The following is a 15,565-nucleotide window of genomic DNA, read 5'->3' as shown; positions in this document are numbered from 1 at the left end:
GCTCTCCTCTTGCTCCTCCTTCCCCTCTCTTCGTGCCTGCCCCGGAAGCGCTCAGGTTCCTCAGGGAAGTGGGCGGGAGAGGCCGTGCCCGCCCCGGAAACAGCGCGGCGGCGGGCGGGGAAGCAGCGCTTTTAGTCGGCCCGCGCGAGGTGTCTCGGCCCAGTGCTTCCCGGAGCTCGGCAGCGCTCCTCACAGCTCCTCACCTCTCCTCACCGCTCCTCCCGGCTGCTCCTCTGCGCCGTTCCTTGCCATGTCGCGGCGGCGGCACAGCGACGACAGCGATGGTGAGTCCGCGTCCCCCCCGAGGTGGCCCGGCAGGGAGGGTGGATTGGGCGGGATGGAGGAGCGGCAGGCTTTCTGCGGCGTCGGTAACGCTGTGCTCGGTGTGTTGTTGGAGCAGGACAGCCGCACAAGAGGCGGAGGACTTCCGAGCCGTCGGAGATCGAGGAGAGGCTCGAGTCACTCATCTGCAGGGTGGGAGAGAAGGTAGGCGGGCTGGCGGCTCGGGAGAGTTAAAGCCTTGTTTCCCTTCGCACTCTCCCCTTCCCGTGCGTGGTGCCGGGAGCACTTTGCCTGTAGTAGCGACCCTCAAATAAAATACTAATTTCATGAGACTGGGGGAGAGTTGCCGTTTTTTTGCTAAGCCACGTGCTGTGGCGGGTAAAGTGCTGAAATCATAGCGTAACGCTTCCCAATCAGCCATAAACGGCCGGAGGATAGCTATTATTATATCTAAAGATGGTGCTGATGACTCTAGCCTGCGAAGGGTGTGAAATAATTAACTGGTCCTCCTGCACCTTAAGTTTCCAGTCCCGACAATGGGGCTGATGGGGGCGGAGGGGGTGGCAGAACAAAAGGTGATGATGCTCTGAAAAACAAGGTGTTTTCCTTCGTGCCCTGTTGTTAATCGATGCTCGGCCGCATACCGGGGTGTTCCTGGGGTGATGTTAGATCTTGCATCCCTGGGGAAGGTTCCTAGCCGGGGAGCTTGGCGGTCGGGTGCAACTCTTCTTTGGCAAGCGAAAAGAGATTTTTGCTGCTGACGGATTGTTGCCCCGGAAAATGAGGCGACGTGAAAGGATGCCCTCGTCCAGCTTCATTGTCTTACATGTGCGAGTTGGACTAGTTCGTTTTGCCTGGTTGATGAAACGGGGTTTTTTAATTTTCATTTTAGAGTAATTCGTCTTTGGAGAGCAACCTGGAGGGCCTAGCTGGTGTTTTGGAAGCTGATCTGCCAAATTACAAAAGCAAGATACTGAGAATACTGTGTACTGTGTACGTATTGAGAAGGTCTGGGAATGTGGGATGTGCTATCGTTGTGCAAAAGTTTCGTGTTTAAGGTAGTTTAGAAGCCATGAATAGCTTTAGTTCCTGATTGCTGTCATAGCCGAGAATTTGTCTTGCTACAAACAAAAGAAATCGAGGAACAAGTTCATAATTTACTGGCTGTAATTCTAGAAAAATACCTCTTTACATTGCTTTGACTTGAAATGTGTATAAAGGCTCGAAGCTGGTGGATGAAACATTGGAACTGGTCTGCAGCAGCTGTGGGAACACAGCAATGCCGGGCAAAATCCTGTTCCACGTGAAATGCTTAAGACCACCAACGTGGCTGCTAACAGCTACCTGTGTTATCTGCGATGTTTTCTCCCAGCGTTGTCTTCCCTTGCAGTCATGTGCTCATTGCTTTGTGAGCCCATTTGCTAGAGGAGAGGAACTGGGAACGTGAGGAGCAGAAAGCAGGCGGTCTGGTAGCTGCCAGCTCTCCTTCCTCTCCCTCGCAAAATGCAGGAGCAGAGGTGCCATGTCAGGGTCACGGGGTGGTGTTGAGGGAGGGGTTGTGCAGGATCTTTTGCAGGAGGTAAAACAAGTCCGAAGGAAGGGTGTGGTGCGGACTATATAGCCTTTGCTAAGGTTGTACAGATACTTAAAGTCTATCTTGTAGCAATATTTTTATTCAAAGGGGTGTTCCTACCCCAGCAGCGGAACGACGCTGCTTATAAGAATGCTTAACGTGAATACAAAAATGTGCTGTGTAATAACATTTCTTTTTAATTGTGAACTTAAGACAACTTTTTACATTCTTGCAATGAATTTTGTCGCTAATATTATCTGCCCAATCCTCCAGTATACTCAGCAATTAGATATAAATAAACAGCAAATATTTTAATACAAGAAAGTGATAGCAGCTGTCTTTTCTGATTTCCTCATGAGGCAAGTTTGACTTCCAACAGGCAGATTCTAAGATGCTATGCAGTGGCCAATTGGCACATGATGAACAAACAACTAACACAGTATTTCTTTTTCTGTGTTAGTGCACGTCTGCTACCAGAAAAGCTTACTGTTTACACGACATTGGTGGGCTTGCTGAATGCCAGGAACTACAATTTTGGCGGGGAATTCGTAGAAGCCATGATTCGTCAGCTTAAAGAATGTCTGAAAGTGAACATGTATAATGAAGCTGTGCATCTAGTAAGTGGAGTTTCATTTGTCTATTTGTTTCATGTCATTTTTCTTTCCTCCTTTCACCTTTTTTTTGCAGAAGAGCTGGACCTTGCAATGTGTGTTTCTGTGTCTCTTGCCATCAATGTGCAGTGAACTGTAAATATACCAAGAGGAAATGTGTGTTATGTGAGAACTATTTTCTTTTTCAGTGACGAGGAGTTTGATTACATTTGCAAATTTACTTCCAGCAATATCTTTTTCACAGTGAAAAATTAAGTGTGTGTTAAGCAGAGGTGCTTTTTGCTGCTTGTCCTTCAGTCAAATGTAAAAGATTTAAAAAAAAGTAGTTCCACTTTCCTTGTATTCAGAGATACATGACAATCTTGTGGCTCCTGTGGAAATAAAAGAAATTGGAAAGAAAATAAACACTGTAGTTCTTAAAAGCTATTTTTGATGGCTGGTTGCATTCTTCTGATAAGGGGTAAAGATCAAGCAGTTAGTTTTAAATATTGGCTGTCTTTGAAAGCATTTGCTCCATCCTTGCTGCTTAATAGATTTTGTCTGCTCTCAGGTATTAGAACCTCAGCAGTATCTGATTTAGAAGCCCACTGCCAAGTTCCCCACCTTCTGAATCCCACCAGTGAAAATTAAGATTCTAGTCAAGAGACTGATGTTAGGTCAACTGTAGGACACTTTTGCTAATAAGATCTAATTTCTGAAACTTGTGTTATTTTTGTTATCTGATACTATACAGAATAGAGAGAACTACCAGAGTTTTCTTCTGTAGTATCAGTTTGCATGTTTCCCACCATTCCTTAATTAGGAATATTATCCTTATGATGTATTGCAGTAGGAGGGATTAAGGGCATTATAATGAACAATATATTAGGCAGCACATATGATGCTTATCATTGAAAGGCGAGTCTGTGCAGTGTGCAGTATTTCAGCCTTTGTGGTACTGAATGAGTATTATACTTTTATTAATGGTTGGCTTTAATCATTTCACTAATGTTTATTTGTACTTGTGCAGCCAGTTTAAAAAGTGTTCATTTTCTCTTCTTTAGGTACGTTTTCTGTCCGATCTCGTGAATTGCCATGTAATAGCTGCACCTTCAATGGTAGCTATGTTTGAGAACTTCGTGAGTGTGACACAGGAGGAGGATGTACCCCAAGTAAGCAAAAGATCTGTAGGCTCTCTGGGCCTGTTTCACAGTTTGTCTGTACTGTTTGTTCTGTCCTTATGCTTAGAAGAGAGAGTTTTTAGGGAGAACTACCTGAATGGACTGACACATACAGTTTCCTGAGCATTAGTGAAAGGAGCCTGTGGCAGTTGGGAAATATGTGTACATACAGAAAGTATGGTGAAGTGGCCAAATTGCATTTATTTTACCTTACTCTGGCAATTGCAGAATGTGCCTAGCTTTTCTGCTGTACTGAGTATCTAGGAGAACTTTGAAAGTGATGCCATTTATCCCATTTTTTAAGTCTGCCTAATACAGTTCAAGTAAAAAATTATACTTTTCAAGCATGAATATTTTTTCAGGTGCCTTGCCTGTCCAGTCTGCAACTGCTGGTCTTTACATTCCCCCAAAACAACTTGCTGATGTTTTAAATTAAAATGTGTGTGTGCAAAATCTTCTGGAGCTTACTGGTATGCTCAGGTTTTGGTATATTACCTTCTTATAGGTGCGATGTGACTGGTATATGTTTGCATTTCTGTCATCTTTGCCTTGGGTTGGGAAGGAGTTATATGAGAAGAAGGATGCTGAAATGGATCGTCTCTTGTCTCAGGCAGAAAGTTATCTGAAGTAAGTTGTAACTTGTTAGAAACACTCTCTTTGGTATCTATTCAAGTGTGAAGTAATAGTGTTGATTATTGCTCACTTTCATGTATTCTAAAACTTTTGGTGTGAACCATTTTGTGGGGGAAAAAAGCCCTAAAATGCAGTAGGTGCAGAGTTTTTGAATTTGAAAAGTTTACTGTCTTGTGTAGTTCTAGGGTATGTTTAAGGTCTTGTGCTGCTCATGCTGAAGCAGCTGGAGTTGTAAGTGTGCTGTTAATACAAATAGATTGTTGCATTAGTGCTATGCAGTGTCATTGCTCTCTGTCCAGGTGCTTCAAATTAATGTTGTCGAGATACTATAATGGAGGTATTTTAAGTATCACAAAGCTGGTTTTATCTGCTGTAGACTGCATCAGCTGAAGAAAACGAATAGTAGCATGCTCACAATAAAAACAAAACTGTTGCCCTAAATTAGTGTATTAAAAGTCAGATTTTCTCTCCTGTTTAAACAGACGCCGCCAGAAGATTCATGTGCCCATGCTGCAAGTGTGGACTGCTGACAAACCACATCCACAGGAAGAGGTGATTAGACTTCACACTTCATTCCTTCAGAAAGCTGGGAAAATAATTTTGTACTAAGGTGTTCTTTTATCAAGAAATTAGAAAGTATCTCAAAGAGTGAATGCTTTGATTTGTCTGCTATTTCCCATTGATTCCAAAAGTTCTGTGTGGGGAATTCTTTTCCAAGTATTGGGCTGAAATAAGAGGTTGAGTTGAGTAAAAAGGAGGGGATTGTGTTGTTTGCTGCAACTTTCTTATGAGGAAAAGTTATGAAGTAAATTGTAGTGTTTGATTTTGTCCTGCATGTTACAGGGCTTCATGCTAAAAGGATTTTTTGTGTGAAACTTAAGCATGCTGGGATATTTTGACTCTTTTAATACCATCAAAGAGCAGTGACTGTCCTCTGCTGATCTTCTGCTGTAGTTTCTCTGTTGGTGTTTGAAAAATTGCCAGGAGTTGAATTTTACTGACACAAAGCTGTGTGGACTCAGCTATAGTTCTGGCATTTAGAGTTCTTTAATTATTTGTTGGTTTGTTGAATCAGCAGTTTAAGTAACTATGGATGTAGTATGTAAAGTATGCATTTCAGATGGTTCAGGAAACTGCCCTTTTTATTCAGAGATACAGCAGATCTAATGTTTCTCACCTTTCCCTTCAGTATTTAGACTGCCTTTGGTCTCAGATTCAGAAACTGAAAAAAGACCGTTGGCAAGAGCGGCACATCCTGCGGCCCTACTTGGCTTTTGACAGCGTTCTCTGTGAGGCACTGCAACACAATCTGCCTCCCTTCACGCCCCCACCTCACACTGAAGATTCCGTATACCCGATGCCAAGGGTTATTTTTAGGATGTTTGACTACACGGATGACCCTGAGGTACGTGATTGCTGTGGGGAATGGTGAGTGGATTTCACAGCTAGGTTCCTGGGGCAAAATTGGTGAAAACATAATGTCTTCTCTCCGAGTGAAGACAGTGAATGGTTGGAAGGCTAGCAGCAAAACTGAGTCTGCTGCCTTTTACCTTCACTTACTGGCCTCTGGTTTTTGTAGTGAAGAAGACCATGAGTGTGTATTCTTTCCACTCCGCAGCTTTAGTGTAGTCTGGCTTAAGCTGAGTTGTGTTTTTTTCGCAGTGGCTCTGCAAAGAAAGGGAAGAAGCAGATGCTCTGTAAACTTACAATCATATTCTCTAATTTTGTTCTTATCTCTTCTTGTAATGACTCCCACTATTCATTTTGTTTTAAACATGGGTGACACTGAGGTTTGTGTGGAAATGTGTCATACTGGCTTTTTAGTCCTGAAGGATACAGGGCAGCTGAGACCTCATGGTGTTTATGTGGATGTTTGGCAAATTTTTTCTACCTGTAAATGTATCTAAAAAAACTTGCTGTCCATGATACCACTACATTAGCAGTCATCTTCATGAGTCTTTGCTTTTTCTTACCAGGGTCCTGTCATGCCTGGCAGCCACTCCGTTGAGAGATTTGTGATAGAGGAGAACCTCCACTGCATCATCAAATCTCACTGGAAAGAGAGAAAGACCTGGTAGGAGGAACTTCATACTGGGGGGCTGTGGCACTTTTTAAATGCTGCTGGGGCTTTGGTGCCAGTGGGGATATGTCCTGCACTGGTTAGGCGAGAGCTCTAGATCAAACATTTCCTGAAGCTGGTGGTGTAAGTTTATTTACCAAGTTTATCTGTGCTGAAACTGTTAGCTGGAATACTGCGTATCCATAACATCCAGATAACAGAGAGTCTGTGTAATCCAGAGGGGAGTGGTTTCTTGGTAAGGGAATCCCTTGGTAATATGGCATGTGCTGCAAAAAGTATGCAGACATGCCTTATTCCTCATGGGACCTCTGTGGAAAATGTGGTTTTGTTGTGCTTCCTGGAATGCTAATTAGTTGGGGCAGTGACCATGGAGCTGGTTCATCTGCAGCTGACTGAGCATTGGTGTTTATGGACACCTCCTTGTTGTGCTTCCTGTGGGAATAACATGCCAGAGATAATTGAGTTCACTCTGGGGAGTCACTGCAGGGCCAGATTTCGTCAGTTTCAACGCGGCTGAGCCAGGAGGCACTTTGCTTTATATCTGCCCAAATACTATCTGATGTGGATAATTGATAACCCAGATGGTTTGCCACAGCTGTCACACTTCCATATGAAAACTAGCAAACCATGAATATTGTGCATGAAATGGGCAGAAATAATGGTTTTGGTGATGGCGTGGGATAAACTTTTGTGGTTGCAGCTGTTTGATCTAGCAAAAACTAGAAATTTGGTGTTGTTGCTCTTACTGGGATAGTCTTCATTAATTCTCAGAGGATAGTAAAAGACCAAGAGAGATACAAGATTTGCCAGAGGTAGTGGCATATCTTGTATCTCACAGAGGTGGTGGTTTGCTTTGCACAAATGAATAGGTGATAATGACGTGAGTAAAGATAAGGCATTTGAAACATTAGAGTTTCTTATATAAACCATTAGCTTAATTGTACTTTCAAGTCACTCCAAACATTTCGTTGTTTGGGATAATTTTTTTTTTCCCCTTTTCACTCACACATGCTACAACTACAGCTCACTGTGACTTTCTGTGCTAAACTATTGTGGGTAGCAGCATAGTGTTCAAGCAACGTTACTGCTGCAGAGAGTACATCGTTACATATTGTAGTTTAGGCAGTGCTAGTGAGTCCTTGTGCTATTTGTTTTCGTCAGTGTTCTAAGGATCAAATAACAGACTTTTGAAGGATTATTGATTTGTTTGGTGCTGTTTTAATTTTCTGTAATTTTCTTGCTTGAGTTTTGTATCACATTTGCTGTGTTATGTTTGTATTTAATGTGTCTGTGGTTTTACAGTGCTGCACAGCTGTTGAGCTATCCAGGAAACAACAAGATCCCTTTGAACTATCATATAGTAGAGGTATGGATTTTATAATTCACCTCTTTGGTGCTCCATTATTTCATGAGTAACACATCCCTGTTAGTTCCATTATAGGTTCCTCAAATTACAGTTTGATTTGCAAATCAGTCAGAATTTTGTTAAATTCAACCAGCAGCTTCTAAATGAGCAGGTTATATACAGTTGAGTGATAGTCTTGTGCTTTTAACTTGGTACATTCTCTTTTAAACTAAAATACAAGAGGAAACATACACAAACTGAAATTCACGGAAGTCAGTTTAAACATAGGAAAAATCTATTTTTCAGAGGAATTAACAAAGTACAGTAAAAGCAACTTGTTGTGTAAAGGCTTTATGAAGAAGTAATTAGAAGTATGATTTTCAGGGCTAATTATGACAAGAAATAATCCCATGTAGAATACTGATTTTAAAGTGGGATTGCAAATTACTTTTGCCACCAAAATGACAAATATTCTGATTGCTGTGAAATTGCTTGAGTTTTGGTCACCTCTGTTCTTTTTTTACTCTTCAGAGTAAACATTTTACACTTAGAACAGTATTAAATTCATTACATAAACAGTGCTAAAATTAGGCATAATTTTATGCCTTAACATTGAAGTATATGTAGTGATTTTTACCTCCAGTATCTTGAAGTGCTGTAAAAAGTGATGAAAAAACTGAAAGTGTACAAATTATATGACTAACCCTGTAAAAATTCCCTTTTTTCTTGTGAAACTTCCCTGAGTTTCAGAATGCAACTGGTTGTCCAGTTGTTATTTTCTATCTTGAAAAATGGAGACATTTTCTGCCCAACAGAGTTCTCCCTACCTTTTGACCATATCTGTCTGAACAAAATGTCCAAATTATGCTGACAGAAAGGTTCCCCAGCATCTTACAGTCTCTTTTAAGTCCTTCCTTAGAAAAACAAGTTCTAGCCAATGTGTTTTTGTGTGATGTTTTCGAAATCTATAAACGGATGTTGATTTCTTATATAAGACTTATCTAAAAAAAAAAGGCTCCTCCTTTAAGTTTTATTCAGAAATTTAAAGAGGAAACTGATCAACCATAATGAAGTTTCCCGACTCCTTTGATATTATTTAAATTAAAAACAGAAATGTTGACTGCAGGATTATTTTCATGTTTCTTAGAAGAGTTTTTCCAAGGAATGGAAAAACATTCCAAGGAATGGAGCATATGTATTTGTTGTATGAAATGCTGGTTGTAATTCTCAGTTTAAATTTGTGACTTAATTTATATACAGTTTTGTATAGGCGCAATGGAAAAGGTAAAAATGTAATTTTAATGTATATATTCTTTTCATGCTAAATTCTTAGGCTTCATTATTTACAACAAAATCAGATTATTTCTTCATTTCTTAGATCATACAGTGTCATTGCAGTGGGTCATGTTATAACTATGCCCATTTCTAGAGTTGCATGCTATGTTTCTTAAACGCAATAGATGTGTAATGCTGGTGTTGTGTTAGTATGAAATGATGAGAACAGAGTGGACTGTATTAGTACAGTGTTGTGTTACACTGTACCAATGAACCAATAAGAGGCAGAGTGTTGTGCATCCTGTTGGTTCTTTCTCTTTTTTCTGGAATGGGCATTTGATAGAAAAATATAGGTCTTTTGGGATAGCTCATTATTTAAGATTGATGGCCACAATTGAGAAGCTGCGAGTTGTGCAGGACATGTTGGACTGTGCTCTTATTCTGTGATTTCCTCTCCCATAGGTAATATTTGCAGAGTTGTTTCAGCTGCCATCTCCACCGCATATTGAAGTCATGTACACAACGCTTCTGATTGAGCTGTGCAAACTTCAGCCTGGCTCCTTACCACAAGTTGTATCCTTTCTGTGCTCCTGAGGAGCGTTTATGAAATGCAGTCTTTATTTATTTGTTCTGTAGCTGATGGGATAGTAATAAATACTGTTAATATTTTACAGTATTAATATTTCACAGTATCTGCAGGAAACTTTTCCTGTAGCACTTGCATTGCTTGTTGCATGATGTGAATTCTGTCCTTCTGGGGAAGAAGCCAGCACTCTTGTTGCCATAATGGAAGAACAGGTTGGGATTACAGGGTGGAACTCCCAATATTCTTTGCTTTTTCTACTGTGGATTTACTTGGTTTACCTGATTTTGGAGTAGGCTCAGGGACCTTCCAGTACAAAAAGTTGATGACAGTCTACTAAAACCAGAAAGGAAAAACAGCTGACTAACCTACTTCTTTTTTGTAAGCCTTAACAAGAAACTTTAAGCTTGCACAAGCCACAGAAATGCTCTACATGCGTTTGGACACAATGAATACAACATGTGTGGACAGGTAAATGTGTTTTGGAGATGGTGGAAAACATTCCTCGATATCCAGTGTAGAAGAAGACAAAGAGATTGTGTAAAGAGTAGTCAGAAAGCCTTGTTAGAGCTACCTGAAGTTACTCAAAATGTTTTGTGAGCTTTGCCTTTGAGTGGTCTCCGGAGAAGATGGAGATTTCCTGCTTGCCTCTCCTCTCAGGAACGCCCCCCTGCAGGTCACAAGTCCAGCTGTCTATGCAGGACAGTTGAGATTGGTGACAACTTTTCTGTGGTCAGAACTGTTGATGGTTGTGTAGCGCTCTGCTACACCCTGTGCCTGCTCCCTAGTGGTTGGGGGCGTGACTTGGAAGAGAAGTTGATGGTATATGTGCCACCCAGAGGAGGAGAATGGTGGTTATTTTAGCCTTTCAATGAAATCTGCATTGAGTAGGAGAGTGGATAATGACTCATTAAAAATGTGAAAGTTGTCTATTCACAGTAAGTTTGCATTTTAATTGGTAATCGGGCTATTTGTCCATAAACCCTTTATGACTCTCCAAACTGAGTCTTTTGTATCCCAGCTTTTACAAGCTGTTAAATGCTGTAATAGCTTAGAGAGTTTAGGCTAGTCTTGGAAAAGTAGAATGCATTTATAAGATAAGCTCAATGCAAGGTTTTCCTGCATTTCTGACATTTAACAGAGGTTTGTTTTGTTTTTTTTTTTTCTTTTAATTAAGATTTATTAACTGGTTTTCGCACCACTTGAGCAACTTTCAGTTCCGTTGGAGCTGGGAAGACTGGTAAGTTTCTGTCCTTTGGATTCAAACCTGATACTGCTAGAACCTTAACATTTCAAACACATCGAGAAAGTGTCACAGTATGGTGGCCCTGTTAATGGCTTTCCTCTAGTTTATCAGAGACCTTTTGTTATCTGTCCATCAGGACTCAGTGGTAGATTATTTTGGTAATCTCTTTAATCACTGTATTGTCCCTGGTGAACTATGTGGTAAATCTCAAGTCAGTGTATGCATTCCTTAAAGAAAGGAAGCAGAAATGTGATCCCTTTAATTTGTCCTGCACTTTGTCAGTTGCTAGCAAATTTTCCAAAATGCCTCCACATATCTTTTTTTTTTTACTTCAATGGTTTGTGCCGACTCTTTGTATCCTGAATTCATTGTGTTGTTTTGCTCTCTGCCCTACCCTAAACCTTTCATTAAAACTTTTATCCTTCATACCTTGCGGTCTTTTTCCCACCTGCCAAATCCTAGTGCCTGAAGTTCCATCAGAGCTTGCCGTGCCATCTGTCCTACTGTGCCACATTTTGAACCTGTATGAGCTCCCAGGAGCACATTAATGTTTGAGCACAGGCTCCCTGAGATTTCCATTCCAGGCACCCCTGTAGCAAGGGAGATTCCCTTGAGGCCAAGTCCTCCGTGGAGTAGTTTCCACAGCCTGTGACTGTACCTGCTTTCTGTAGGTGATATGCCTTAGAGTCCTTATGGAGAAGGGTTCAGCCTTCTGATAGGGTTCGGTGGCTTTACTTAAGTTTCATGCCCTGTCCTTTTGTGGAGTTGAGTGCTTGGCATCCATGTTAACTGATCAGGCAGCAGCCTTCAAAGAGTTAATTTTAGTTTGCCTGGATGTCCCTTGATGGCAATGCTTCCGTGGATCTCTCTCACAAAAGACCTTTTTCACAAATCTTGCAAGTAACTGTATTTCAGGCTTTTCTTTACCTGCAATGCATCTGAAATCAGCCAGAAGAGCTGAGGGAGAAACAGACTATGAAATCACTCAAGGTTCCTTTCTTAAGGAAAGGGAAAGCCAGCTACCCATATCCACAAATTATTTTTAATGTGGTGGGGGAAGGGAGGTTACATGGAAATTAATCACACAGATGAGATTCCAGCAATGCTAACTGCCAATAAGGAAGTAGTGATTAACTTACCTCAATGGCTTTAAAGAGCCTACCCTTAAATGGTCCAGCACCCCCATTGTCTTCAGACTCTTTTCTTCTATCAGACCAAGCCAAAAAGAGACTAAAAAGACTAAATGCTTTTGCTAAAAGCCATTGTATTCTGTCCTTTGATAGGTCAGATTGTCTTACTCAGGACCTTGAAAAACCCAAACCCAAATTTGTGAGAGAGGTTTTGGAAAAGTGCATGCGGTAAGTATGATCTTTCCATAGTTGCATTCAAGACAAAGTTTCATCTGAATATTGCCAGATTCCTTTTAACTTGATTCTTGTCTTGGGCACATCTATTCTTACAATTAATTTTCAGTTAAAAGATGAGTCTGTTGTTTATATGATTTTTAATCTGGTTTACCTGCTGTAGGACATTGCTTTAAAGAGAGGGAGAAACAGGAGATGCAGACAGTAGTGAGCTATCTATGCACACTGTAGTTACATAAAGACATGCTTCACCATAGGCATAGGAAGAAAGAGAACTTAGGTTATATTCTTGGAAAGTATTCAGCATTCATAGAAAGAGAGAGAGAACTGACCATTAATTGTACTAAAACCAGAGAACCTAGTCTTGATTTTTCTAGGTGCCTCTGATGTTCATTTACTTTAAACTAACGAACGACTGTCTAAACAAACAAAATCTCCAAACCCAACAAGACTACATAATCAGTAGTTCTGATAAGTAGTCTGAGCTTAAAATTGTTGAGATTAGAGTGGTGTAGAACAGAGAAGGAGTTAAAAAAGCCTATGTTATTCAGCATCTTACGTGAAAACAATTGAGGTTTGGATAAATTCTGTATTCGAAGTGTGAAAGCATTGTGCTGCACAACATATGCATTTTTTTCTGTGGCACTCTTCCATTTCACTGAAAACTCTGATAGCAAATTAAGTCTTTTTGAGAGTGAAATGAACCTGCAAAGTAAAATGAAGACGTCTGGTTTAATATTTTTCCTGCTTTGAATACTGACATCTTACTAGTTTTCTGCAGCACATCACAGGTTTTTGTATAAAATTTCTTACCAGGCAGCCTCTTCATAAGGCAAATTAATTGTATGAAGATGAAACTCTAGCATCACAGAGTTAAAATAAAAATCACGTACTAATAAGTTTGGTTTACTCAGCTCTTACTACCCAGCAGAAGCTACCATTCTGTTGTATAGTCATCCTGAATCTTGTTCTATGGACATTAAATACAGAAAAAACATTATGAAGGACTCATTAGCTGTGGTGTTATTCCCTTTTTAATTTTACTGCTGTGGAACTTTTTATTTCCAGACTCTCCTACCATCAGCGAATAATAGACATTGTTCCTGCAAGTTTTTCTGTCCTCAGTCCTGCCAACCCAGTGTGCATTTACAAATACGGAGATGAGAGCAACAGTAAGTATTAAAATTACTAGTACTAGTGGTCAAGTTGGAGAAGATGTATTTCAGAGCAAGGGAGCACACTAGATGGACTGTAATATGAGTTGACTTGATAAATAAGAATGCAGATCAAATATACATGATTTTCATATGGGTAAATAGGCTTCACATGAGTAATTAATATGTATTAAGCCTGGATCTCTCTAACAAAATCCTGCCTGCTACTTATGAAGCAAAGAAAATCCAGGTGCATCAAGATACTATTGCTGATATGGCTGTGGTGTTGTGCAATGTTACTTGCCAGAAGTCTAAAATTGGACAATTCATCTATTTCACCTGTTTGAGCACAATACTGTGGAAATCAGCATCTGAAGGGGTAATGAGAAATTATCTTTTGGACCTCATGAAGCACTAGAATATTTTACTGGTAAACATGATTTAATGAGCATACAGAAGGAGCAGACACCATAAAGGCTGAAGTAGAGAGGGACCTTATTATTCCTTTTATTGCTCAATGTAAATACAGCCCTAAGCATAAAAGTGTCATCATCAAAGATACAGAGGAAAGACAAGGATGTATTGTATTTTTAGAAACCTGGTAGAAACTGAAGTAGAGCTTTAGTGAGGAACGTGATTGCCTGAGCTGACTTGTAAAAGTTCTACTCCAGATTTTGAATTTACCTGAAGACCAGAAAATATGTTGATCAATTTCATGGCATATTGAGGTTGACAATGCTATTGGATAGTTTTAGGTGTAGCGGGGAAGGGTTCTTGTTTCTCTGTGAGGCAGACTGATGTTAAAAGTGCTTACTTGCCTTTCCATATTTTTGACCCTTTTTTTGTTTTTGTTCAGGGTCTCTTCCTGGATATACTGTGGCACTCTGCTTAACAATTGCAATTAAAAATAAGGCCAGCAATGATGAAATCTTCAGCATTTTAAAAGATGTACCTAATCCAAACCAGGATGATGACGATGGTAAGATACAAGCTTTCATTTATTCTGTGTGTAGACAGGCTTTGGAGCTGTATGTGTTGGTTCACACATCTATATGCTCTTCCTTCTAGCAGTTGGTTTCAATTGAGCAGTAAATACACGACTGCTAGTTTTTTTTGTAAACATCTTACGTGCAGAGGCCTGCTTGTTTTTCCTGATAGACATAACCTGGTGCTTGAGGTGTGTTTTCTTGCAATTATTGACAGAATAAAAGACTTTAACATCCCCTTTGCTTTCAGCAGCAGAGGGCAGTTCTGAAATTCAGTGCTTCTGCCCTAAGAGCTTCCCTCTCCTCAGGGCAGTCCCACAGCACATAATACAGCCAGCCTACTGGCTGGCATGTTCCACAGAGGGCATGAGATAAAAACTCACAGTGGGACTACTCACATTCCCCTTAGTCTTGCAGCCACAGGCAGCACTCATTCCTAAAGCCTGAGTGTTTTATGGAGTGAGTGGTGTGAGAGAGAGTTAGAGGTGAACTAAATGGTGAATGCTTCATTATTTTCTTAGTATTTGCAAGGGTTCAGCTACACAGGCACAACCATGATCTGGTGGATTTTTTTTTTCCCTGGGATCCACTGTCGTGTTTCCTGATCTGCTTTGGGCATTACCCACTAATTAATGCTCTTCCTTCTGCCTGTCACCAGGGCACCTGACACCATTCACTATCGTTGCCGTATTTGCTATACATGCCTGGTGGACCCCTCTCCTCTATCCTAAATGGTTGGCCTCTGTATGTTAATGATCCTTGCCTTCCCCCCTCCTCACCCATGCCCCCATCTTTCTGGCCTTCCAAGGCCCTCATCTTTGTGCACTGCTGCAGTTTCCTTTGCTGACTTTCTGTGCTGCCATCACTGCTGTCATATGTTGGTGTGGGGTGGCTGTGTCCCTGACAGAATTGCCATCTTCTCCATGGCAAAATTGGAGCGTGAAACTGCACGTTTTGTGGGAGTCTTTATACTAGCTCCTTGCTCAGCCCTGCAAAACTCTGTTGATGGAACTCTTGTGAAATGAGCTAAAACCATAAGTTATCTCTACAGCTGTATGAGTAGCTTACATGCTTTACTTAAGTATTTATTAGTTTCAACCTCTAATAACTTGCAGGTGAAGGATTTACTTTTAACCCTCTGAAAATAGAAGTCTTTGTTCAGACTCTGCTCCATCTAGCTGCAAAGTCTTTCAGCCACTCCTTCAGCGCCCTGGCAAAGTAAGTATAATATATGCATTATTTTGGGGCTCACAGAACAGTTTAATTCTGACAG

The 15,565-nt window shown here is 40.7% G+C and overlaps 1 protein-coding gene across 1 annotated transcript in view; it reads left to right on the top strand.

The window, feature by feature from the left end:
* The first annotated feature begins 129 nt into the window (after positions 1-129).
* NCBP1 (nuclear cap binding protein subunit 1) overlaps positions 130-15,565 on the top strand; it is a 29,341-nt gene continuing 13,905 nt past the window's right edge. Inside the window, exons 1-17 of the mRNA XM_084225046.1 lie at positions 130-284; positions 401-486; positions 1,175-1,275; positions 2,316-2,472; positions 3,510-3,617; positions 4,132-4,253; positions 4,742-4,811; positions 5,449-5,664; positions 6,236-6,333; positions 7,642-7,705; positions 9,422-9,532; positions 9,949-10,013; positions 10,720-10,782; positions 12,072-12,146; positions 13,221-13,324; positions 14,163-14,285; positions 15,408-15,510. Of these exons, the coding sequence (XP_084081172.1) occupies positions 251-284; positions 401-486; positions 1,175-1,275; positions 2,316-2,472; positions 3,510-3,617; positions 4,132-4,253; positions 4,742-4,811; positions 5,449-5,664; positions 6,236-6,333; positions 7,642-7,705; positions 9,422-9,532; positions 9,949-10,013; positions 10,720-10,782; positions 12,072-12,146; positions 13,221-13,324; positions 14,163-14,285; positions 15,408-15,510 (1,700 nt within the window). The 5' untranslated portion in view covers positions 130-250. The remainder of the gene's footprint in view (positions 285-400; positions 487-1,174; positions 1,276-2,315; positions 2,473-3,509; positions 3,618-4,131; positions 4,254-4,741; positions 4,812-5,448; positions 5,665-6,235; positions 6,334-7,641; positions 7,706-9,421; positions 9,533-9,948; positions 10,014-10,719; positions 10,783-12,071; positions 12,147-13,220; positions 13,325-14,162; positions 14,286-15,407; positions 15,511-15,565) is intronic.

This window comes from Fringilla coelebs (genome assembly GCF_963513975.1).
Source record: "Fringilla coelebs genome assembly, chromosome: Z".
In the NCBI taxonomy this organism is placed as follows: Eukaryota; Metazoa; Chordata; class Aves; order Passeriformes; family Fringillidae; genus Fringilla; species Fringilla coelebs.
The sequence above is the reverse complement of the archived record's forward strand: the minus strand, read 5'-3'. Positions and strand labels throughout refer to the sequence as shown.